Raw genomic sequence first — 26,011 nt, forward strand, 5'->3', positions numbered from 1 at the left:
AAAAGATCTTATTTTCCTCAGTAGGTAGGTATATCATATATCAAATACCTACATAATAATTTGTATTACGAAAATGAAAATGAGTGTTAGTACGAGATAACATCCAAGTAGATTTTGAATAGGTAACTGTAAATAGAGCAAGTTGAACTGGCTACTTATAAGTAAAATAATAAGATATAGGTAATCAATAGAAAAAAATACCTTCTTTTCGAGTTTGTTTGCTGAGAAATAAAATACCTAGGATACTACTTCCAGAACAAAGGGCGCTATCTATAAGAAAATGAAGAGCATATGGGCAAATGTATCGAGAGTATTGCAAAGCGAATGTAATGTGTTTAAGAGAGTTCAAAGTTCCTTGAACTTAGCTAGAGATTGAAAATGGAAGATAAGAATGTGTGTAATGGAAGAAGTTTAGTTCAAACTATCATGGTTTAAAATTAATTAATTAGCACAACATTTTGTATGTTAATACACATACAAAATGTTGTTTACTTCATTGCTTATTTAAGTTTATATTTTACACCTACTCAAATACTTATGGATTTATTATAGCTTCTGATGTTTTATTTTCTCAATTCTCATGATCAACATGAAAAGCCACCTTTCATCTCCTCCCTTGTCATGCCACAAACTGGTTCAAAGGTACGTCGCACGTTTGACCCCGGGATTCGTTGTGACAAACTGGCAGATTTTAATTTTAGATACGTATGAATAGTTTGTTTCGTGTATCAAATCCATTTAGCAAAAGCTGCGTTAAATCAGTTTTCCTTTTGTAAAACCAAAATATTTTAATGCAATTACCTACATGCATAAGTGGCCAAAATCATTATTCTTTCTGGCGTACGATTGTAATCGTTACATATGATATTCCTTGTAGTGATTTTTAAACCAACTGACAGTAATAGTCAGTGTTGTTGTTGTTCTTTCAAAAACATCCTTGGTCAACCTAGCTCACTTTCATTTGAAAACCAAAATTTACTTTTCCTTTCAACTATGTAACTTACATATTATATCCTTTAATTTAATGCTTGACAGAACGACTGCGGGCTGCGTTGAACTCAGGTTAGGAACGGAGTGTGGTGAAACAATAAGGGAAAGTAAACAGACACATACGGACTGTGCTCGTAAAAACTGTAATTTCCAACAGAATGTGCTATGAGACACGTAAAGCTGTCAGGTAGAAAAAGCCGTCAGCTGCAATGTCTTGTCTAAAAGAATAAAAATACAAGACGCACACCTCCCAGTTGCTACGCACAATATTGGATCCATAAGTTTTCATTATTCCACAAGGTTGGATTTGAGTTTCCACGCGAGTTTAGAAAATATATAGGTACCTACAGCTGTTTTTTTGAACCGAAAGTATCTATCATATATTTTTTTTAATACGTTAAAGGTAGGTAAGTAAGTAGAGGTTAGATAATTCACACACGTGACACGGCACCTAAAACCGCATTAGGCGGTGCAATGAATCTCATGTTGCATGGCTAATACCTTTTGTAGCCCGACTGCGCAGATGTGCTTGCCACATAACCGAATCACTGTAAAAATACAATTCGATGTTAAAAATGATTTTGGAAATGGCAATGAAATCGTAATGGAGGATGGTAGTGGTACTCCGTGCAGAAAGTGCTTTGGGGTAGCGCTACTAAATCGCATTTACCAATATGGTGAAGTATTAAGTTCTCCATAATGCGGCAACCGTATTCAAAAACGATACCTACATATTTTTAGATTGTATATTGGCTTTTAGTTTGTAACGAATGTTAACATGATACAATCTACACGAGCAATACCTACGTGCAAACAGTCTATCAAAAGAAAAGAACTGCGTTTTGGTTTTCTGTAATCCGCATATATCATGTTGGCTTTGCTACATACATTAGAGGGTCTATGTTACCTTTTTTTAACTCCTGTACCGATCGACATGATGAATTTTGATGTTTTGTTGGCTACGTTCTTTGCCGTTTTCACGAGGTGCAGTGCAAACGGGTAAGGTTAATTTCTAAATGCTGCACTTACCACTGACTTAACACAAAGCTCAGAAAAAGGAATTTCACAATCCCGAACGAAAATTAACCCAAAATACGTAAATTTTGGACGTGAAATATGGATGTAAAAGATGTATAAAAAGGGAATTTTGCAAAATTATGTAACAGTCAGTAATTAAAATTCAGAGGATAAACATAATCAGGATCATCATTTTATTGAATAACATGAAAACAAGTGTGTTGCAGACATTGCGACGAGCGTTCTTCAAGTTGTTGTTGTTCTTAGGATACGACACAATTTACGCAAACCCCGCTACAAGAACCTATGATGTTGATGATTACTTGCGTCTGTATCCCTACGCTATAGTAGTAGGCGTTGATGCAAAGTGTATGAAGACTCGGAACAATCACTTTATGACATGATGCTGCGGGGAACGAAGAACAATAAATAAATAAAATTGTATGCTGTGAAACTTCGGATGCAAAATGGTGCTATTAAAGTTACTGTGTACTGTACTACTGTGGCGTTGAGATTCAAAATATTGGGACAAAACGTCGAATGTTGAATGTATATGAATGTTTAATAAACCGATTACTTTTTGTTCAAGATTTTCTTGTTATCCCTTGTGTTTACGTTACACCAGTCATGTACACACAATCAGTATATAAATAAGAGCCATTATAGTTCGGCCATTCAGAGAATGCGTTCCTGACACGTCGCGATTGAACTGACGACGTAACTTTGCAATGGCGTTGCAGTTACGATAAAAATATTTTTGCTGGTTGTTTACCGTTTTAACAATTGAGGAGCATTAAAACAACATTATTATATCAATAATCAATGAATGTAGTTACGTCGTCAGTTCAATCGCGACGTGTCAGGAACGCATTCTCTGAATGGCCGAACTATAAAGAAATTGTGTACACAAAATTCACAAAAACGGACTTCGGTTTCGTTTCAAAATGAATTCCACTTTCATAAAGGCAGTCCACTGTAGAAGATTTAATTCATTACATGGAGACATGAAAGTTGCTTTTTCGTGGTGTTGATGCAAATATGGTCGTTCACAAAACTATGAACTTGAGTTTGTGATTTTGACACAATTGTTTTCCACAACAGTAAAAGAAAATCGAACTGTTTATTTGTTTTCTAAATACTAGACGGACAAAAAACTTGATTCAATAAGAATTACTTTGGGAAATAATCAATATTGAGGTAGAATTGGCCATATTTGCGACAGTCCGTTTTGCTTTTTATGAATCTGAAATTCTATTTGAAACGAAGGTCTTGAGTTTTGTGTATCTATTTTCTATACAATATGCGTGAACTCCATCTTTGTTGGCGTAACTACTGGACAAGTGTGCGGCGCTCATTGTTCGCGCGTGATTGTCTTCACCCAACTTGCTTCACCATAGGAGTGAATTGGTTTACCATACTATAAATAAGTCCTAAACATTCAATGTTGACTTATCGACTAAGTATATTGACCAGTTATGAAATCGGAATTCACTATAAAACGAAATTGCATTCGACATTCTTGAAAATACTTTTTATCTGCAAACTGCTCGAAACATCTGCAAACAGAATTTTTTTTATGGAACAACCATTAGGAGCAGACACTATCTACATACAACAAACTTACTTAAAACGTTGTCTCGGTTTGGCTGTCGTTCGGAACCAAACCTGACCTTATGACTGGACATTAAGCTACAAATCGTTATCGTAACTAAAACAACTACGAAAGTATAGTGTCGAATTACGCCGATAATGCTGAATGCCAAAAAAAAAATCCAAAGTGATATTGGCGAAACAGTACATTTAGACTGATGCGATGGTTGTCTTGCGAACAGGAATATTTTTTATTTACCGTGTGCTTTCCTTCTTAGTGAAGATACCTTACCTACAAGTATGGAATACTCAAGAAAAAACACTAACATAAGTAAAAACTGAAGATGCTGATTAGAATACTGGATGCATCCGCTGTACAAATAATCGAAATTACGTTCGTATTCTTTATCGAAACAATACCTAAACCTACTACTCGATACTCAGTAATCACTGGTAATACGAGCGGCTGTTATCTAATAACGCTGATAGCGCTTATTGTTTATTTTTAATACTAATAAATCGCGACTATATGTATGGAAACTGGACAATGGATGTGATCGGTGTCGTGAGAACGGGAAAAAAATAAAAACATTTTTTTTATAATTGGTTTCTTTAGGTGAACTTTAAGCCTGTTCGATATCGAGAGATAGGCACTATTGGTAATCTAAAAAGAAAACATTTTAGAATTAAGTACATAAATTCCATACTTTTTGACGCTGGGTTTTAATAAACTCTGGCTGAAAGTTTTGGTGTAACGGTTATGCTAAAAATTATACCTTAATTGAACAGTAAACAACAACAAAAAATTAAATGATTTGACACCGACTGTGTTTATATGTGAACTAAACGATAGCGGCAAGTGCAATTCGCCGGCTATTTATTATTATTTTTTTATTTGTTCCTTTATTTCAGGCAACTAGGGCCCATAGAAAATACAATACATAAATAAATGACAGTACAACACTTATAAACTATACATACAGATTATTTATCATACATGCTGACTGATAAGACGTTATGTGACAGTAACCACATTAATTTATTTATTGTAGGTACCTATTTAAAACTTCACATCACGGCTGGTAAATAATTTTGTTCCAACACACCTGAATAACTCAGGTTTTGTTTTGTTGAATTGGGCACGTAAACACTGGTAATTTATTACAGGCAACAAATTATAAGGGTACAATCGTAATTCATGCTGTTATATTCAAAGTTATGCTATTTCATAACCCACGACACCTTTGTCCTCACTAAAATTTAAACTCACATAGATCACACTGTGTATGATGTCCACGCGAAAACATATTGTTTTATTTTGGTGTGCGTTTCTAGGTATAAGTAATTAATTACTATTCTATTATAAAGGTACTATATTTCAGAACTAATTAAATTTAGGAAATGTCATTTCAATAACTACCTATCAATAAAATACAGAACGTCTAAAAATACATATCAATACGCGTTTCATAGTATTCATTAAAAAATTTTCAAATATCGAAATCATAAAACCTAGTTGGCCTCAACCATAGAGAATACAGGCAACAAAAAAAATAAAATGTGTTTTTTTTAAAGAGTGTTCCATTGAATTCAAATAAAATTGTAGTCTTTATTTGGCGGCAAATAAAAAGTTTTGCGTGCATCATATGTTAGAAAGGAATTTCCTGCATTTTCACTATTCAGAGTACATTTTTTTGAGTTTTAACACTATTACAATTAATTAAAACAATGTTCAGGCCAGAAGAACAGCAAGTTGAAATATGCTTACTAAAATCTAATTTGGAAGAAATTGAAAATGAGTTAGTCGTCCAGGTAAGTAATGATTTATGTAGCTAGTGTAATAACAGTTAAAAACCATAAATAATGTATATTGTGACTATTATATTGAAGATAACATAGCTCAAGAAATAGCTTCTTCTTCTTGGCGAGTCGATGGCAACTTAAATTTTGGAGGCCCAATATTTCGCTACGCATACGGCATTAGAAGAGCATAAGAAATAGCTATTGCAACCCCTTGAAGTTTCCTAATAGCAAAATGACATTTTAATACACATTTAACATGTTTGCTTTTTGTGTGCTATTTCTCACTTGAAGTTATTTTTTGGTCCAAAGAAACTACTTAGAAGTTAAACTATTTTATTACCGAATATGAATATTGATATTCAGAAAATTGTTTTTAAATACCTAAGTAATGGAATCTATATAAATAAAAATGAATTGTTGTTCGTTAGTCTGATTAAAACTCGAGAACGGCTGGGCCGATTGAGCTGATTTTGGTTTTAAAATGTTTGTCGTAGTCCAGGGTAGGTCTAAACGGTGAGCAAATAAAGAAAAAAATTAAAAAGTATTGTGTCGTGTATTTGTGACTTACTAAATATGCCAATAATTAGGCGGTACGAAGTTCGCCGGGTCAGCTATATAGTTGGTCAATAAAAGTATTCCTAAGTTTCTCGAATGAGCTATACCTACGCTCACTGCTGTTTGTCATGGCCTACATAGCTATCTAATAATTATGTGTGAAATATTTTGGATTCTGAGTTAGAAAAATATATCTTTTTTTTTCGAGGTAAATTTCATCCAGAGACATTAAGCCGCTGGCAACTACGTAATGTCATATGCTTTTCAATGATGCCTTTTAGGCTTAGTCTTTAGATAATTATACCTATATATAAGCTGACTGCGATTACCTGTTTCTGATTGAACTAACTAGGGTATTAAAGTGTCGCTGGTCCGCAATATCAGACACGTATAATACCGAATGTCACTTAACATAATATTGATACATCCAGTTATATGATAGTGATGTTATCTGTAACGCTTCAGCGCTCAGCATTACCCGCATTGGATGCGGAGAACGAGCAGAAATACCGGGACACGATGACCGCGTTGCGAGTTACCCGTTCATTGAACACAGAAATTGAACGGCTTAAACTTGAAAATGGTAAGTTTTACCTAGCAATTTTTTTTTTTCAATATTTTATTTACTGAAGCTAGAGCTGCTGCGGTAAATCAGCCTCATAGGTTTGCCAAACAAAGACTTAAAAATAGATAGCAAATACTTTTAAAATAACAATTCAAATTGTAATGTCGACATACACACGGAAAACCTACATCCCAGACTTCACAACTTATTTTACAATAGCATTTTAAAATTATACGTTATTTTTTGTATGTTCACCAATTAATCATATTGACCGCAATGAGCGATTTCTTCTGATAGGGGCGTTGTTTGCTCCAATTCATACATCATCCGCGCTTCGGTGCAGACTAGGAAAGGGCTAGTCAGTATGACTCGGCTAATTTCAGTGGCATTAAAGATTACCGCAGTATTTTTTTAGGAACGTGATCAGTGCCCCTAGCACATTAACATAGCAAAGTTGCAAGTTAAGTTGATCTTCGAGTAATGTTTTTTATACACCTTTAAATTAGGAGCAAGCATGACGATTGCACATATTTGAAAATTTAAACATTTCCCGACATAACTATTCCTTTATGAGATATTTTTGTTAAATACCAACAGTTCAGTTCCCACAAGTACCCAACTAGAGATAGGTAGGTAATGATACTACTCGTAACTTTCAGAACACACGATTTGAACGGACTCTAGGAATTTTCTTATTGAATGAGTGCTCAACTAGTCATATGATGGGAAACATCAATTTATGGGCCTGACTGGCGTAGATATCAGGGTAGTTCATCTGTAGTAGCGGAAAACCTAAAGTATATTAGACCTACAGAAGATTCTAAATTGAATACACGTATTAGACTTATAAGCTGTTTTGTTACAGTTCGATTAACTGCAAAGCGTATGCAGCTGAAACGCCAAAGCGATGATATAAGCAACAGTGTGGAGCGGGCACGGGAGACTCAAAGTGAACTGGCTAAGTCAGTGGAGCAAGAAGCACAGGAAACAGAACTCCTTCTGTAAGTTAGAAGTTTGTTACATTGACTTTAGGTAATCAATGGATTTCATTAATCTTTGGCGACGATTAAGGTTCGTACCTTTCTAAGATACCATGATTTACTTAGCATGATTACTTTCATTTATTTGTTTCGGTCACTAATTATCAAGTAGGTAGGTATCAGATACCTTTGCTACATACATTGATGGAAGGCTATACTACCTAGCCAGCCATACACAGATTCCAACCCTTTATCTACCTGCCTTTTCAATTATTAACAGAACAAAAGTCTCGGTGACACACAATACACATAGCTACAAGAACGGTTCACTGGTTTTCTATTGAGCCAACACCTATTCATTATTTTCGTTGTTACTATATTTACAGGATTTAATTCAATTTGAATACTGTGTATTAAGTACTTTAATGGAGTTTCTCAGCATTCTTATAAATAAAAATATCAAGAAATATAAAGAAAAAACAGTTATTGCCAAAATATTATAGACGGACACCGTTACCGATCTATAGGTATATTTAAATCTACTCTACTGTTAATGTGATCTTCTACCCAAGCACAATATATCGGAAAGTTATGAAGCTCAGTATTTGTGTGTATAAACTAAGTTTCCAACAACTAGATAAGTCATTATAACTACATAATGAAGTTTCGCTTTCACGTGTGTGTAAAAATAATGGGAATTCTTAGATCTTAAATATTTCGCGCCTACTCCACACTTCGTCGTAAAATGTTGCTTCAACAAATTCTTAAGGCGCTTAAAATTCCCACGTATCGTATTATGGGTTGTATTCATTAACATCTTAAATAAAATAAGTACCGAGTTGATACTCTAGTGGACCTATACTTATGTAGGATAAAGTAAAAGTTCGTAACTAAATTACCCAAAATCTTGTATGTACAGCATTTGCATTTTGATTTAAGATTTTTTCAATGATACCTCACAGCCAACTCTTCTTTATTTTTTATTTTAATTAGGTACAATTAGGGTGTTCTGGATTGAACCTAAAACAAGACTTCATCTTGCGACCTTTTTTCCTTTGTCCGTCAGTGTTTTCCATGCATGTGATTGCAATATCCGTTAACATATTCACACAAACACGTCCCTTTCTTTTTCAGCTCTTTCTGGCATGCTTTTCTTAACCCTATCTATGTTATCGTATTTACTGGTCATATTTGTAAGCTAGATTAGCTTTATAAAAAATACTTTTTTACAGACGTCAATATGAGGATACGTTACAAGAAATAGCGGATCGTTTCAGGAAAACTCGTGGTTACTACGTATGTTTTTTTTTACCTGTTGCTTACTTTTAATTTACCTATCGACTATAATATTTGTTTTACCTATAAGCAGTGGCGGATTTACCAATAGGCCAAGTAGGCCAGTGCCTAGGGCGACAGATTTAGAGGGGCGGCAAAAGCAAATTTTTATTTTTTATCAGATTTTTTTTAATAATTATACGTGTACACAATCCATATTGTCTGTCACCATTAACTGATTGTTAAGATGTTATATTTCAATAGAAATTGTTTCTATTGTTTTTAAACTGTTAAGTGTAAAAAAAATATTTAACAAAAACAATGTTTACTGACCACTGATTATTTTGTCTGTGTTCATATAGTGAAGGTATTTTTAAGTCATGCCTTTCCCCACTTTATGATTATTACATGCTGCTGTTTTTGACCCCCGACGCAAAAAGAGGGGTGTTATAAGTTTGACGTGTCTGTCTGTCTGTGGCATTACAGCAACCGTACGAATGAACCGATTTCAATTTAGTTTTTTTTTGTATTACAGGTGTTTTACGGGCGAGTGTTCTTAGACATGTCTGATGAAAATCGATTGAGCCGTTTAAAACTTACAGAGGTTTTACGCTTTAAAGCCCCCGACTTTAAAGCGTTTTGTTTTGCGTGTCGAATAAACTTGTTAGGCAGTATTGTAGCGTGGGGGGGGGGTCACATGGCAAATGCCCTGGGACGCACGATTTAGGGGGCGGCAAAATTAAACCATATTTTTTACTTAAAATAGATAATTCAGAATTTCAGAAAAAGCCGCCCGCTTTGGTCATGTCCTGTCAATTTTCGGGTTCACCCTTTGCATCCCCAAAAAAATTCACGCTCGCTGCGCTCGCGGCTCCATGTCAAATTTCTGAATTTATCGTTCTTAAATTGTTGAGGCACTCAATTCCGAAAAAAAAATTTTCGCGCATGTCCCTTATGGCTTTTTGTTCAGTTTGGCTTTTTATGATATGTTTACTTCATAATAACTCTAAGGAAAAAATCGCGCTCCCTTCGCTCGCGGCTTCTTATACACTTGCACTTAATTTCTGTGCATATCTTACTTTTTGACTTTGCTTTGTTAATTTACAGTGGTTTTAATTTATTTCGTGTCCTTAGGCCTTAGACTACAATATTTTCGCGCTCGCTTCACTCGCGCTCCTTATACATATATGGAATGTGTCTTCTACGTTGACTATCAATATCTTTTACTAAATTTAAACATTGTTATAGTACATTATATTGGTAATTATTATAGTAACATTTAAGTTCGTTAGTTTGGGTTACTCATAAACTTTTCTAAGCACTTTGATATACATATTAATCACAATATTTCAATACATAGGGGCCACTTAGGTAATGAATGCACAAGGGCTACACAAGCTTAAGCTACATAAGAGACGCCTTTGGCTCCAATTATTTTTTCAGACCATAAACTATAAAAATTTCGCGCTCGCTTCGCTCGCGCCTATTTACATTTACTTGTTTCCTCTATCATCGCGCCAGCGAGCGCACTAAAATATAAATCAAAATCTGTTCAGTTTACCTATCGGTTGTAGTGGTATTGCTAATGATAATTGTTAACCTGAAAACCAGATTCCCACAACCTTTTAAGGGCTGCATGTGCCAATACATAATTGTACCCAAAACTTGGGGGCGCCAAAATTGCCTCCTGCCCCGGGTGGAGGATAGCCACGCTACGCCACTGTTGTTAGGTCAACATTAAACTCTTCAGTGCATAGCGGGTTGCAAAAATAATCTAGCAACTGACAGAAATATCATTAAGTTTACAATCATACTAATAACGGGATTAAACTAACGTATTGAATTCCAAAAGTCAGTAGGGGCGGCAAAAATTGAATGGCCTACTAGCGGCAAATTTGCAAATCCGCCACTGCCTATAAGTACTTCTTATGGGTCCATTGCGCAACTATACCAAAACATTAGGAAACAATAAATATTACGTACATATTTTGATTATAAAACAGCATGAAGAAGAGGTTAATAAGGAGACTGAAAACGTCAATGCTAAAGTCTCGGAACTGGAAGATGAGTTGCAAAAGCGACAAGCTATGGTTGACGAGTTAAAATCTCAACTCAATCAGCTCAAACCATCCTTACCTGAAGATCTCCTTTACATCACGTGAGTAACTTTTTTAATAACCGGTCTTTATAATATTCTCTAAAAAAGGTTCGTTAAGGTAAAAAAAGTTTGAGACACTCACACACATATATTATTTCGTTTTCCCAAACTCCTTATAAATAAACCGGCCAAGTGCGAGTGGGACTCGCGCACTGAGGGTTCCGTACAAATCCTGTATAGATAAAAAGTGAGTCTCGCGCCAACCGTTCAGTTTAGAACAATCATAGTTATGGTAATTTCGTGAGAGTCAAAATACCTAGTTAATATTTTTTATTTTATAATATAACTAAAATAGTAGGCCAGTACCTTCTAAAAGTTATTTATATACAACATTTTGTGTGTCTTCTTATTTGTATACAACATGTCTTAAAGGTCATTGGGCATATCTGACCCGCTTTGTAAAAAGTGGCGGACATGAATCAAAGTAGTTTTAAATCGTGGAGAACGGTATGACGTTTCTTTGAATATAAATATTTTATTAAAATTCCATGGAGACGAATGTCCAGGATCGTTTGAAAAATATGAAAGACAAGCAGTTTCAGAGGATTGTACAGGTTGCAATGCTAGTTTTTATTGTAAAGACTTTTCATAAAGAAGGAAGATGCCAATTCGGATGACCAAGATCTGATGAGGATCTGGAAACCCTGAGAAATCGAGGGCAACTCTTGAATATTGTAGGCACGCATCGAGTCAAAACCAGACATGTGACTGTATTTTTGAGGGTACTGGTAAACAGTGAAGATTTGGAGCTGATTTGATTATGGAGACTACAGAGAGTCGAGGGAACTCCTGAATGGTATGTTGCAACTACCACGTGTTTGGGCTTATTTTATTCGTATTGGCGAAGACTTTCCACATAGATAGGTTTGACTGCCATTGTGGGATCGATAGCAAAGATCAGATATAGTTATGGGAACTCCTTTACAATTTATAACGTAACCTTGTGTTGGAGCTTATTTTATTTTAGGTGATGAGAATTCACTACTAATGAGATCTTTTATTTTTGAGGGATTAATCACCTAACGAGCTCCAGTTTCAGGTTTTTTTCAAAACTGCCTGACGACTTGTAATGATCCGATGAATCCGCCGTGGGTATGGTTTCCATACTAAGGTGCAAAATGACCTTTGAATGATTTAAAATTTTTCACAGTTTAGAGGCAATTATATTTAAGAAGTGTTTGATATGAATTTCAACTTTAATATCTCTACGCGTTCATGTGAAAAAGGGTAGATAGTAAGTTTATAATCATTAAAAAAATATTTTATGTCATGTAAGCAAAAATAATATTTTATGTAACTTCAAATTTATCATTTACGCAATGTTTCCTTTATCTGTACTATATAACGTTGCTTCTTGCCGAATTTCAAGATTCTGAGTTCACGGCAAGTACCTTGTAGGTTTTGATTCCCTAGCGTGTGACGGAAATTCGTCTAAGGTGTCGGTATAACTGCTGTATCTTTTGATCGCGTTAACTTAGAAGTTTGATTTTTTCACTGCCTAAAGGGACAATAGACATAGGTATTTGGTATAAATTTCAATTTGGTACCTTTATTCGTTCGTGAGAAATAAGGTTGTAAGTTTCATTTTATTAAAATATATTTTTTTATATTATATAACTAAAAAAATGAGATTTTCGGAATTTTTCCTATATTTGCATTATATGACAATGCTTCATGCCAAATTTCAAGACTCTGAGTTTACGGAAAGTATCCCGTAGGTTTTGATTCCTTTGCGAGTGTCGAAAATTTGTTGAAAATATCGACATAATCGGCTGTATCTTTTGATTGGCTTGGCTTAGAAGTTTGATATTTTCACAGCTTAAAGGGACAATAGACCTGAGTATTTCATGTGAATTTCAGCTTGATACGTCCACGCGTTCTTGAGATAAAGGGTCTTGACAGACAGACAGACAGACAGACAGACAGACAGACAGACAGACAGACAGACAGACAGACAGACAGACAGACAGACAGACGGACAACAAAGTGATCCTATAAGGGTTCCGTTTTTTCCTTTCGAGGTACGGAACCCTAAAAATGCTATTCGATTGACAGTCAATCCCTACGCAAAAGAAAAACGAATCCACAAAGGGTCTTACTGATTTTGTTTTTCTTCTGAATGGCTGTTGCCGTTTGATACTTGATGAATATTATTGCGTATTGTTTCCAGGCCGGTTTTTGTACTTATTCTTGACTGCAGAAAACATAACTTTTATAACTTGAAAAAATATTTTTAAATGGTAGTGCACTCGTAAGTTTGTGAAGGTCATCAAACCTTTAACCTTATTTTCTGATCGTACTTGCACTAAATTGGAGCAGACATGAATGGTTCATAGAAACTATTTCATAGCAATACTCTCACCAGGTATCGCAATTTACAAAATGTGTTTTCAAATTTTGATTCAAGATCGAATCGAAAATTATTTTTAGTACTCAACATTTTGTCTTCCGTCAAGTAAATAAACTAATTCTGAGTATTGACTTGCAAGTATAATGTTACAGATCAAAGACTTTTAATTGTATTTCTCTTTACAGTGGTAAAGTGGAATTAGATGCAAAAGTAAAGGAGCTCACTGAAAAGCTTGAAGCGTTAAACGATAAACACAAGTTACTTGTTAATCGGAACAATTTCATGAATTTCTCTACAGAAAAGAAGTAATTATTGTAAAGTTCCCTTTTCTATAAATTTTGACTGTAACAAATATTCATATGCATTACTATTTTTTTAATCTCACTTAATTTAACAGATACTTTAGTAATTGGTATACTTTAGCATACTTAGAGAATAATAAAATATAAGAAAACAGACAGATGTAAAATTCCGAAGGAAGAATTGAGAACGTTTTCATTCAATTATCAAATGTAACAAGCTCGTACTTAGATACAATTTAAGCTACAATTTCAGCTGTGTTGTAATTTTCCCGTTATAAGTACGTATTTATCAAATTACTCATTACTTTATCAAATTGGATCTTTTGTATTAAGTAGGGCCCTGAGTAATAGCATCTGAGTACCTACATAATAAAGAGAAAATAGAATATTCCGGGTTGTTTGTTTTTCTATAAACTTTTTTCCTTGCAGCTTTTATTTTCATCTAAACTTCATGATGTTATAATGAAGTTTTAGAAGGACTTTAGATAACATGAACTAAAAGTTGGGATAAGTCTGTTATCACACAAACTCAGACTATTTGCTTTTCTTGACTCCGTATCATAAAGTATTTACAAGCTAAAACAATATAGGTATTGCTCAAAATTATAACGCACAATACACTTACATTGAGGTTTTTAATTCGTGATTCTGATATGAAATAAAAAAGACAAAACTAAGTAATATTTACTAGCTTTTCTACGAAAGGTGCTAAGTATAAGAATCCATGTAAGATCTTATGGGCACGTATTGATCATTCACAAAGTGCAGTGGGCGGTGCCTCGTGTCGGCTCCGTTCCATTGTTGGCGACAGTCCAGTTGTTAGAAGACCGTCTCTTGTTACAGCAGACGCCGGCACCACGTCTTTCATAACTTTGATATATGTCGGCGAACTAGATACAATACCTCGTATCTTTGTTCACAACTGAAGATGCGGTTCCATTCACCTCCACGTTGTACGTAGAGAACTAAAAATAACTGGAAGGTGTTTCAAAGAAAATGCCTATTTTACTTCAGGTATTTTATTGCAAATCTCATTTCTTCTCCACACGAGTATTTAAGTCTATGTTTCTTACAAGTAATTCTTATCCTACATAATGTATGCCTTATCAGGTAAAATGCACATGGCACAAAGCTTTATGATGAAGTTCCACTATCAGTCACCCTTTCACTTAGTAAAGTAGTACTTAGTAGTAGTACTAAGTAAGCGGTATTTAGTAAAGTATCTAGATTAAAAATAATTAATGGAGAACTAAAAAGTTGGTGCCAGTTTGTTTTACAACGCGGGGAGAATGTCCACCGGGTCCCGCCGATGCTCCTGAATCATGTTGCTCCTTATGTTCGCGAATGCTGTGTAGCCCGTGAGCGACAGTTTTCACGACCATGGCCGCGTGTACCGCTTTACCCTGAAATCATAGGTTTTATGAGTACCTAGTTAAAATATTTGCGATATATGTAAAACTGTATTGTTTTTATCGTAGTGAACTAGACGGATGTACAAATATCAAAACTGAAGTTTTAATGATTAATAACTTAGTATGAATAGAAATATTAAATCAGTCATGTTGCAAGTCAATTTATTGTATGTATATGTACATATCAAATAAGATATTTTTCCTTATTATTATTAAATTTTCCCTACGCACACATGAGTAAACAAGAGATAAATAACAGGAAAACTTAGTCTTAGCTCGTAAAATCATGTTATGATCTGATTACAATGAATGCATTATTACGTAAAGGCAAACTTCATTTGTGGTGTATTTGTTCTATGTTTAAACTTTCCGTCGTTAAAAATATAATTTGCTATATACAAATATTGAAATTGTATAAAATTACGTACCACTCCTTCTTTGATTCTCTCGGATAAATGTTTTTCTGGCGCTGGAGCTGAACCGTACCCGCCAACGGCCGGGGAATTCGACGGAGCGCTCGTCACCTCGCATACGTGCGAACATAATGCTACCACAAAAACAATTGCCACAGCGATCTTCATCGTGCCTTCGTATCTTAACGCCAAAACACATTGAAACAAATAGATTTGGTTCGGCTTTTATATAAAACGTGAATTTATGAAAAGGTGGGAAAATACGCAGCTTTTGATAGCTCTAGCCAGTTTACATCTTCATAAAAAATCCTACATATATAAATCGCGTAAAAACCCAACACGAGCAATTTGACATAAGGTTCCATAGATTATTATTGTTTATCTGGCTACCAGAAAATATTTCCATATTTCTACACTAAACTAACAAGTTATTAACATTTAAAATTATGGAATGGGCTATAAAACGTATAACCAATTTCGATTAGTACTAAAAATAGACTCTCATATATACGGGAAAAAATATTTTTCATGTGTGTGATTAGTGACTGTAAAGTCAGTCAATTATATACATATAGTGTAATTACCTATATCGAAATCCAAAGAAAATTGCAATCTTTTCAATTACTCAGATCTCATTCAATTCATGTCCATATCCTGCGCTTCTTTAATTCTTCAGGTTTCAATTTACTTAAGTACCTATTCACTGTATAATATGCGACAAGCGTACCTACATGCAGTAGATACCAAATGTATCTTAACCTTATGTAGGAATAGGTACTCATCTGTACCTTAGAAAAGATATACAAATAGAGGTAAAACCAAAGTTGCGTGAATTACAGGAGGTTTTCACACATTTTATTTAGTACTAACAGTTTCCCCACGTCCCGTGGGAACTACTGTCCGTACCAGGATAAAATATAGCCTATGTGGCTTTCCAACAGTGAAAGATATTTTCAGTATTTTCGGAGCCTTTAGAGTACAAACAAACAAACAAAAAATGTTTACTCTTTATTATTATAGATAGAAGTATAGATTATAATGTTAATTTTATTAGAAGTAATAGTTAATAACTATAATTGACAACTTTAAACCTATGATATTGCACGGTTATTACATTCTTATTTTTATAATTTTATTAATTAATGTTATGTCAAGCACATAATGTCTATATTATTTCATAGCATAATACCAATTTATTGTACCTAATTGTAAGAATCCCGATTTTGAAATTCTATAGATACGAGTACATCTTACATTTAGAGTTGAACAAATCGCATATGGGGCGAGCCCTAGTCCTGCAAGAAAATTGTGTAATATTACAATAATCATATTATGCAATTAAAATAAGTATTCGCTAAACATTGCGCTATCTAATTGGGAGCATATTTTTTTATTAACTTTATAAAGAAGGCGTTACAGACTAATGACATATGGGTAAACAAATTATCTTGAACATTGCTGATAGCAAATAGGCATATGTTATTGTTGTTATAGGTATTTTTTATATTACCTACTAAATTATGTTGACATATAAAAATACCTAACGCTACGATAATAGAAAAAAATAATAAATCAAAAATCATCTCGTTAGTATTTGCCTTGTCGTGCTAATGGATGTACAAAATAGATCAACTCAAGTCGTAGATTAATAGCTGAGTTCGGCAGTTCACTGCACTCAAAACTGTTGGTTTGATGCCGAGTGTAACAGTATTCTTTATGTACGATCCATTATTGTTTATGTACGAGGGGCATATCTCGGTCGGCCGGCGTACACGTAATCATATTGCAGTTCTATATCGTCGCGTAGCTCGCGCTCGCGTATCTCCGCATCGCATTCCTCTTGCATCAGCATGTTTACGTAGAACCGATTCCAAAACTGAAACAAACGTGTGTGCCAACGTTTTACTTCATTTTCGTAAAACTATGAAAACGAAATGTTCGAATGAAAACTTTTTCAGTTATTGAATTTCCCAGATCTGGTAATACTGGCCTTGACCCACAGAGTACATTTGTAAATACCCATAGACATAATATTAGTAAACAGGACTGCGCACCTTTAGCCAAAAAACGAGCCGAGTGAAACAGTTAGTACCGAGGCCGTCTGTCCCTTTCTAATAGGGTGACTATGAGATTAAGCTAGGTGAGACAAATCCGAATTTGCTAAGATTATTAAACACAGATTGGTATTGAAATTTTAACTTACGCAGTTTGTGACCTTAAAATACTAATATAGGCTTTTAATAATTAGCGGGAATTAGCAGTATAAAAGCAGGGAGATTCGAAGTGAAGACTATTTTTTTTTTGTATTTTTGCTTAACATATAGACTGCTGAGCCGTTTATGTCGCCTTTCTTCATTTTTTGGGAAGCTATAACAATAGTACAACAGTTTTAATATCCATCACCCATATTTTGACTCATTACAAGAATTCATGGGTACCCTAGTTGTTTGATTTACGAAAATGTTATTATTAGCTAACCTGTGGAACGATATATTGCAACCACCATAGGATTCAGGTTTACAAGTATAAACGCAACACTTTTTCACCATTTTAATAGTTTAAATTGATTTAATACAAAAAATATAAATAAAATTTTAAATGCTGATTACGCGCCAAAAATGTTCAGGGTTACCGCTAGAAAATAAAAAAAATAAAAATAAAAATTTATGTTGTTTATGTTTTAAGAATAAATACGAATAAATTAATGCGATTGTTATTAATTTGTTGACTTACAATTGTTAAAATAAGATAAAAATATAAGTGATTCAATTGATTTTTTGGGAAGACAAAACTGTTGATCACAACATTTTTTTATGCTGGCAAGGTGTTAGAAAGCGACAAACGGCCTCCGTTCTAACTATCCCTCTCGGCTCGGATTTGCCTCTGTTTATTATGCAACCAATTTAGTACCTTATTGCGTTAGAACAGAGTTATTTTTCGTAAATATATATTTTGAGCGTGCGCAATCTTGTTTAGTATATTACATCTATGTAAATACCTGATACATGGGGTATAGGTAGCTGGCGATACCCTAAATGACTGTCAAACTTTCGTTCACAGTTTGTCCACCTGTCAAAGATATGCCTTGAGAGATTGGTGATTTGGTTTCAAAAAAGTTGGGCGGGTTCAAAAATCGGCGTATAAGGGCGGAGCTACTTAGTAACTCTTTCGATTTACAACTTGAGATTGTACGTTATCTCTGCTTGTCATTACTCTCCATGATCCCGGTGGACTTGAGTGGTGGCGAACTGTACTCACGTCGTTTTTATCTGGCTTAGTGGGTGACTGACGAAGGCGACGTATGCAGGCCACTGTGATGAGCGCCAGTAGCAACACCACCACCGATGGTACTATAACCGTGAGGATAGTCGCTGTCAAATCTGAAAATAATGTGTCTGTATAACCCACGGATCTGTGTGAACAACGTGCCTACATGATATATCCTGATTAACCTGCCATCTTTCGAACTTACCCGCTATCCGTGCCTTAGGCTACCCGCCCACGTCAGACTTTTTGTAGGACAGATTATTGGGCCGATTTTTTGTAGGATGTTCTTACTAGGATTTTCTGACTAACTTTTTACAGTCTATGATTTTCTCCTACGAAAAATTGGTCACCGATTTATCGCACGTGGGCGGGCAGTCTTCTACAGCAGTTAGGCAGACGGATGAGTTATACGTATGCAGCTTGCTGCGTTGGCTGGCTTTATACTTGACTTTTGAACAGTCATAGTACTGTCAATCAATAAATGCAATAATAGTTATTTGTTACGCTCGTGTTTCAATAATTAGAATCCTGAGCGATACCGAGGGAATCAAAAGAGCACAAGGTGAAAAATCTTTGCACTCGAGTGCAACGCGTAACTTTTCATCCCACCTCATCGAGGAAATTTAAAAACAAAATGGCGCGCACATAATATGAGTATCAAATTAAAAAGAAGTACCTATTAAAGTTCATTTATTTGAAAACTCAGTTTAAAATTAAACGAGGTCAAAAATCTATGTAAAAACAATAATAAAAATTACTTAATTTTTTTTTTTTTTAAATCATACACTTTATTTACATAGATATTTACAATAAAAATCAAAAACTATCCTAGTAAAACAAACAACTAAAAAGCGTCAAAAAATTCGTCATCATCCCTGTCAACTGGGAGCTTGCCCAAGAGGCTGGCAGCATTACCTCGTTGGATCGCCATGCTGATTCTTTGTCCGAGGTAATAGCCAGCCTTCTGGTCACGAGAAGCGTCAACCAGCCGCCTAGAGAGATCTTTAAATAGAATGTGGGCATTCGGACCCCACGACCCGAGGGTTTCAACCCCAAACGGTTCGAAAATATAGTTTCCGACAAGGCCACTATATTTCCGCCGCTTGAGGTTCTCCGCAGCCGCAGCGGCAGCAGCAGCACAGCACGCAGAACTTGGAAGGTGTGATGGCGCAAGAGTATCGACACAGGTTGCGTCCCATACTAAAGGCCTACCCATCTTCCAAGGGAATAACGACATGCCGTCTGGTCTCTTACCGTCGTCGCGTGCCAAGCCGTTTGGTTCTAATACAGCTGGTACCTCGACGGCAACAAGAGCTCGACGTATAATGTCATTGATGTTTGCATGCCGGGCAATACGGCCCGCACTACGGCTGCACGACAGGCCGTGGTGTCCGAGGCTGGTGACAGCCTCACCACAGTGGCAGCGATGAGGGGAGCAGCACGGTGCTCCTATACGTAAGCAAGTAGCGAGGCGGAAAGTTGTATCGTCAAACATGGTGCCAATGTTTGACGACGGTAGTGCCTGAAGCCAAAGCCCCGACTCCCATCTACCCACAGCCAGTAGGCGCGCTCGCTCAGCAGGAGTAATTGCCGTTTCTATCAAACTATTCCGGGTTACTCTGCAGAGCGGCTCATCCCACTGTCCTTGGGAAGACGGGTTGCTGGGTAAATTTTCGTTCGGGCAAGTAATTTTCCATGCATCCATAGCCTCGGCTAAATACGGCACGTATTTAGCCGACGCTTTTTAGTTGTTTGTTTTACTAGGATAGTTTTTGATTTTTATTGTAAATATGTATTGTAATTACTTAATTAATTGAATAATTATTTAAAGCAGTATTTTATTTGTTGAATAAGTATTTGTTTGCAAAGTCTTATCAAAATTGTCACAAATGGAGTATTGCACACGATGTTCTAAATTCAAATCACTTTGCCGCTCTAGAGGATAAAAACGGCTTTTGCGCTCAGATATCAAAGGGTAAAAATACTCTTTCCGAGATGGTGGGATGAAAAGATATTTTCCCTCTCATACACACTAGAACATGAATCAGCTGCAAAGCTACACACAGTGTGACTCACTCGCACTGGAAGCAACTATCGCTGGCCGATCAGTAACACCGAGCACGCTCGTCACCGGCTTCCTAGTCGTTGTAGAAGATGTCGACTTGGTAACATGTGTTCGGTTTCTTTCCAGGACAGAGGCTACAAACAATTAATTCAAATTACTACTCAGAATGCAATGTAATCATAATGATACAGTCTACGCCTCAACGTGCAAGAATAGAATGTTCGTTTACTAAGACACGGTGAACATTAAATTATTTTTGGTGTTGAGTATTGGGAGGATACAGATGCTGGTGCAAGCGATATAGCATATTTTTATAATAAAGAATTGCTCGTGAGCATACAAACTATAGAGTGTCGTAGGTACGTACCTGTTGTGAAGTTTGACAAACTCACCACAACGCTACAACTTACGACGCTCTGTAAGCAAACTTTATCTGAAAAATAAAATTGCAGTTAACGATTCCACAAATTATCACGTGTTGTTCAAGGGCTGAAACATTACTGCGCAACGCTAAAATCGAGTTTGCGTTGCGTCGTGCATCGCCAAAAAGAGCGTTTTAGTAGGCTAAAAAAATCTTCGTAATTTTTGATAGTTCATAGACGTGTCTCTGCCATTAATAGTCGCAGGACAAATTGCTTATTCGTTACTAATAAGACATTAACCACCCTGTTTTAAATATGTATAAGTATTCATGCTTAAAGTAAACCTTCTGTGGAAGGAATGTACCTAATACTTAAGGACGAAAAAACAGATATATGTATAGCAACAACTTGAGACTTGGATGAAGTAAATGAAATCTATCCAGCGTCGTCTGTATTTTATTTAATTCGAGCCTGCCTCATTGTCTAGTGGTTGCAAGCGCGACTGCTTATGTCTGAGGTCTCGGTTTCAACTCCCGAGTCGGGCCGAAATCGCTTTGTGGGTTTTATAAACTTTCAGAAAGCAGTGTTGGTGATTGATTTACCCGTGCATCGGAGATAACGTTAATTTCAGTCCTGCGCCTGATGTCTCTCCGGTCGTGCCGGATTGCCGTCCCATCGGGCTATGAGAGTAAAGGAATAGTGAGTGCACCTGTGTCTGCGCAAATGCTCGTGCACTAAGTACTTATAATATTTCCTGCGCAGCTGGCTGATCTCTTTATGTGAAGACAGTCGCCGTGGCCTGGACGTATTATTTAATACGAGGTATGTAGGTACCTGTTTTTGAGAGCGGAGTTTTATTTGAAACAAATCTTCCTTTGACAACGATGGGTGATATGCATATGTTTTCTTTCGTACATATCTTCAAAGTAATATATAACATAAGGGTATTTTCTAAATTAGAGGCGGATGCATAAAAATGATTTGAGGCTGATGATGACAATGAGGAGTTCGAAATATGAAATTTCATTTTATTGTCTGAAATGAAAAAAAAATAAATAGCTATAAATCAGCGAATAATCAGAGCCACCTAGCTGTTAGGTAACAAAAATACACAATAGTTGAAATGCAGATTAAATTATTTCATGTATACATTTACTTCTAATAAGTCGGTGATAAGTCAAAGCCGTGCGGATCAACGGTCGATCCGTGAATCGTGGTGAACAGGATTAGTCATTTAATGATATCTCATCAAAAACTTACTAGTGTACGGTGCTACATGCAAGTTGTCGTTATTGTCCAACACTATTAAGTAGAAACGTAATTCGCTATCGGTGTGAAAATGCAGCTTATAGCTAGCACCAGTATAAACTTGTGGCCAGGTATTTGCTGAAAACAAAGCTTTTATTTTAACCTCACTTACTATACCCTATTCACGGAGGCATGAGCCAAATTATTTGAAGCCATTTTTTGATCAGTGTATTAACTTACGGTCAGGCGATCTTCTATCATACACAGTTACTTTTAGCGCCAGATTCGATGGACACAATAGAATAAAAGAAATATTAAATAAAATAAAAGAGGAATATATATTCACAATCACAAACATCATGATGAGCGAACGCACTCTTTAATTATATAGGTACATGTGTAAATATCGCGAAACTCTTGTCCAAACTCTAAAATTTAAATGAAATTGTATGGTTTTCCTTTCGTGCCTGCCTATAATATACTAATTTATTTATTTTCATAAATATCCTCGTTGTTATCCTTATTACTAGCTTTTAAGGTTGGTTGTTATTTATCTATCAGCCATATTGAAACCATGGCGTCATCGATTTATTTTCAACTTCACTTATGTAGGTAATGACGAATGGCGGTTTTACTTATTCCCATACAAACTTTACGTGTTATTTTGGAGATTGTATTTCCGAATAACCTTTCTTATCCAGCACCCTAGGTCACATAAGGATTATTTCTTCCAAACTTCAAGTCTCTGCGTCCAGTGAAGCAGGCTATGGTCTGCTCCGTCAGTCAGTCAGGACAAAGGATTTTATAGATATAATAAAATAAAAATAGATAATGTACAATACATGTATTATAGATATTTGACATGACGAGACTTAGACTAGACATTATCAAAATGTTATGGAGTAAAACATTTACTTTTAAATTAACCTTAAGTAACTCTTTGGTAGATTTAAAAAATATATATATTTAATGCCTCTTTTTTGGCTTGAAGAATGTGTAGACATCATGCGCCGTGCTCGCTATGTTGATGGCCCGGAGTCCTTTGCCCTGAAAAGATAGTTTAACACTAAGTAAATAATATTTTTTTGTCTAAAAGTCTATGCAAATGAATATTAATAATTAAAGAAAGAGTCAAATCCCAAAAAATAATTAAAACAATTTCGAGGGATGAAACCTTATCATTCAAAAAACATGTACCTAGATGCCAGGGTCCACTATTTTTTTAGGTAATAGATACCAACTTCGTAGTCAATATTGTAAAATATTTTTTAAATGCCCTGAAAATAGTTAGCACTTCGTATAGTAGAAATTTTATACTTTTTACTATAAGTACCTATTTAATTTTATTTACTTTTAAACCTGCCGAGTTAGTTTGTTTGCTTGAATGCTCTTATCTCAGGACCTAATCACTGATCCGATATGAAAAATGTTTCAGTGTTAGATAGCTCATAACGAAGAAATCTAATAAAGGCTAATCTGGGTTAATGCAAGGGATACATCCCACTGGCCGGAGGTAAAACCACTGTAGGGACCTATGGATTTAGTTTATATTCAACTGAACAATAGCTTTCTGGTCAGTCTAATTTACTCCTATGATAAATGTGTATGGACCATAAATACTCACAATTGCTCTCCCCGCTTTTTTGATAGCGCCAACTGGTATTTTTCCTGGGGCTGCCTCAGATGGCACCAGTAATGCAATCACAACAATAAAAATTACAAGTACTTTAGTGAACTTCATGATTCTAATTACTTCCAACTAGTATTTACAAGTACTCAAAGGTACGTGACAATGAATTATGAAGTATTATGACTACTGAACTAAGTTTTTATACACTAAGATAAACGGAGACCGGGACTTTACAATTCCCTAAATGGTGCATATCGAAATCGTGATGAAGTATGTAAACTTGTGTTAATTTCTGTGAATTGCGCATCTGAGGGATTGCGTCATTTAATATTCTAGTGATAAATATAAACATTGAGATAAATCGAACTTGTATCAGTTACTCTGGGCATTGGTTAATACCTAATGTTATGTGAACGTACGGGGAAACGTACATTCGAGTTGTTAAACGTGAATCCCAAAAATGTGTTATTAGGCACCTGGTATAGTATACGTGAGCATGAGAATGTTGTACATAACCTAACAATGAGGAAGTGACCAAAGGAAAATGCCGGCCATCGACTCATCATGAATCACGCTTCAGTGGTTGTGTTGCCCAATGTCACGTCAACGGACGTTCGACGGGATGTCCCGCGTATCAGCTCTCTAAGGCCGAAATACTCGTGACCCTTAATTTTTATGTATCGAAAAACAACATTAAGACATGTCATGTCATATTCACATTCATATTCATAGTCAAAGTCAAAGTCAAAGTCAAAATCATTTATTAAAATAGGCTAATACGATTAGCACTTTTTAACGTCAAGATTTTACAAGAATGACAGCACCCCCAAAACGCCCCCCTTTCACCACTTCCTAGTGTTATGGCTGGAAAGAAGAAGCGGTGAAGAACAAACTTCCCAGCAACACAGCTGTCTATACAATTTAATTATTATTAATTTATTTTACAATTATACAATCCAATTTTATCAATTATTAATTTAAAACACAGAAAAATACAAAATAAAATAAAGCACTTTTGTTCCACTTCAGAGCTGCCATCTGCGTTCATCTGTGAAATAATCATTAACATTATATGCCTTTTTAACAAGAATTTCTTTGATTTTGTTTTTAAAAGAACTGTCCGTTAATTCCAACAGATGAACCGGAATTCTGTTATAAATGCGTACACAAAGCCCCACAAATGAACCGTGCACCTTATGTAGACGATAATTAGGTGCGGTTAACTTATGTTTATTTCTAGTATTAAAATGATGTACGTCGCTGTTTTTACTATATGAATCTAGGTTTTGCCTTACGTATATTATATTGGCATAAATGTATTGAGACGCCACAGTCAGAATACCAATATCCTTAAATCTTTCCCTAAGGGAGACTCTAGCACCAAGTTTGTATATAGCACGGACAGCGCGCTTCTGTAGTACGAAAACATTCTCGATATCGGCAGCATTGCCCCACATAAGAATTCCGTAGGACAGTCCATAGTATATTCACCGTGATTACAGAGCATTTTCCCTGCATTATACATGAAGATTATTTCATCATTATTCAGCTATTTTATTTCCTGACACGAAATTAAAAACGGATCTGCTGAGTAGAAACCTCAATGCTTAGCTCCTAGAAATTCCTTCAAAAATAAATAATCAAATCAAACCAAAACTGATCAGAGTCAATATTTGTCAATTCGATCGGTATCACACTCGCATTCCTTCTACCTCTAATGAAAATTGGAATAGAATGTCCCGTATGTCAATTCACATTTCTATAAATGGAATAGAACAGGCATTCAGGCATAAGTACGATACGCTCTATGTTTTAAAATTGAACGGTTTTTTTATATAAAAGGGTAGCTCAAAAATAACTTTTTCCACTATTTGCAGATTTGTATAGAATAAACCTACCTAAAGCAAATTCGCATCACTATCTTTCAGTGATTTCTAAATACTCATCGACCTCTATGCGAGTATTGTATTTTCATTATGATATGCTTACATCATAATGAAAATACGCCACTTTGTCAGTAGTTTATTTT

At 35.4% G+C, this 26,011-nt stretch overlaps 3 protein-coding genes and 1 long non-coding RNA gene across 4 annotated transcripts; 1 reads left to right on the plus strand and 3 right to left on the minus strand.

Moving 5' to 3' along the window:
* The first annotated feature begins 5,325 nt into the window (after positions 1-5,325).
* Positions 5,326-13,790, plus strand: LOC124633872 (lamin-like protein). The gene is made up of 6 exons (XM_047169243.1): positions 5,326-5,409; positions 6,421-6,538; positions 7,386-7,521; positions 8,733-8,796; positions 10,779-10,933; positions 13,469-13,790. The coding sequence occupies exons 1-6, from the start codon at positions 5,326-5,328 to the stop codon at positions 13,590-13,592; spliced, it is 681 nt and encodes a 226-aa protein (XP_047025199.1). The 3' UTR covers positions 13,593-13,790.
* Positions 13,791-14,588: 798 nt separating this feature from the next.
* Positions 14,589-15,604, minus strand: LOC124633897. Its single transcript, XM_047169267.1, has 2 exons — positions 15,426-15,604; positions 14,589-14,988 (listed from the first exon to the last, which is right to left on the minus strand). The coding sequence occupies exons 1-2, from the start codon at positions 15,576-15,578 to the stop codon at positions 14,824-14,826; spliced, it is 318 nt and encodes a 105-aa protein (XP_047025223.1). The 5' UTR covers positions 15,579-15,604; the 3' UTR covers positions 14,589-14,823.
* Positions 15,605-17,122: 1,518 nt separating this feature from the next.
* LOC124633879 lies at positions 17,123-22,131 on the minus strand. Its single transcript, XM_047169251.1, has 5 exons — positions 21,939-22,131; positions 21,110-21,175; positions 20,754-20,876; positions 18,669-18,790; positions 17,123-17,286 (listed from the first exon to the last, which is right to left on the minus strand). Exons 1-5 carry the CDS (start codon positions 22,129-22,131, stop codon positions 17,146-17,148), a joined length of 645 nt encoding a protein of 214 aa, XP_047025207.1. The 3' UTR covers positions 17,123-17,145.
* Positions 22,132-23,181: 1,050 nt separating this feature from the next.
* LOC124633880 lies at positions 23,182-24,652 on the minus strand. Its single transcript, XR_006984790.1, has 2 exons — positions 23,977-24,652; positions 23,182-23,399 (listed from the first exon to the last, which is right to left on the minus strand). It is a non-coding gene; the product is annotated as an uncharacterized LOC124633880 (long non-coding RNA).
* Positions 24,653-26,011: the final 1,359 nt, after the last annotated feature.

The sequence above is a fragment of the Helicoverpa zea genome, chromosome 10 (genome assembly GCF_022581195.2).
Source record: "Helicoverpa zea isolate HzStark_Cry1AcR chromosome 10, ilHelZeax1.1, whole genome shotgun sequence".
Lineage (NCBI taxonomy): Eukaryota > Metazoa > Arthropoda > Insecta > Lepidoptera > Noctuidae > Helicoverpa > Helicoverpa zea.

Bases quoted from the DNA above. Each gene is read 5' to 3' on its own strand.
- LOC124633897 (XM_047169267.1), bottom strand. From the start codon at position 15,578: ATGAAGATCGCTGTGGCAATTGTTTTTGTGGTAGCATTATGTTCGCAC. The intron at 14,989-15,425 runs GTACGTAATTTT...CTATGATTTCAG, and splicing joins AGAGAATCAAAGAAGGAGTG to GGTAAAGCGGTACACGCGGC.
- LOC124633872 (XM_047169243.1), top strand. From the start codon at position 5,326: ATGTTCAGGCCAGAAGAACAGCAAGTTGAAATATGCTTACTAAAATCT. The intron at 7,522-8,732 runs GTAAGTTAGAAG...ACTTTTTTACAG, and splicing joins CAGGAAACAGAACTCCTTCT to ACGTCAATATGAGGATACGT. The intron at 8,797-10,778 runs GTATGTTTTTTT...ATTATAAAACAG, and splicing joins GGAAAACTCGTGGTTACTAC to CATGAAGAAGAGGTTAATAA.
- LOC124633879 (XM_047169251.1), bottom strand. From the start codon at position 22,131: ATGAAATTTCATATTTCGAACTCCTCATTGTCATCATCAGCCTCAAAT. The intron at 21,176-21,938 runs GTACCTACATAC...TTTATTTTTCAG, and splicing joins AACTCCGCTCTCAAAAACAG to ATAAAGTTTGCTTACAGAGC. The intron at 17,287-18,668 runs GTGAGTACAGTT...CGTTTGTTTCAG, and splicing joins CTAAGCCAGATAAAAACGAC to TTTTGGAATCGGTTCTACGT.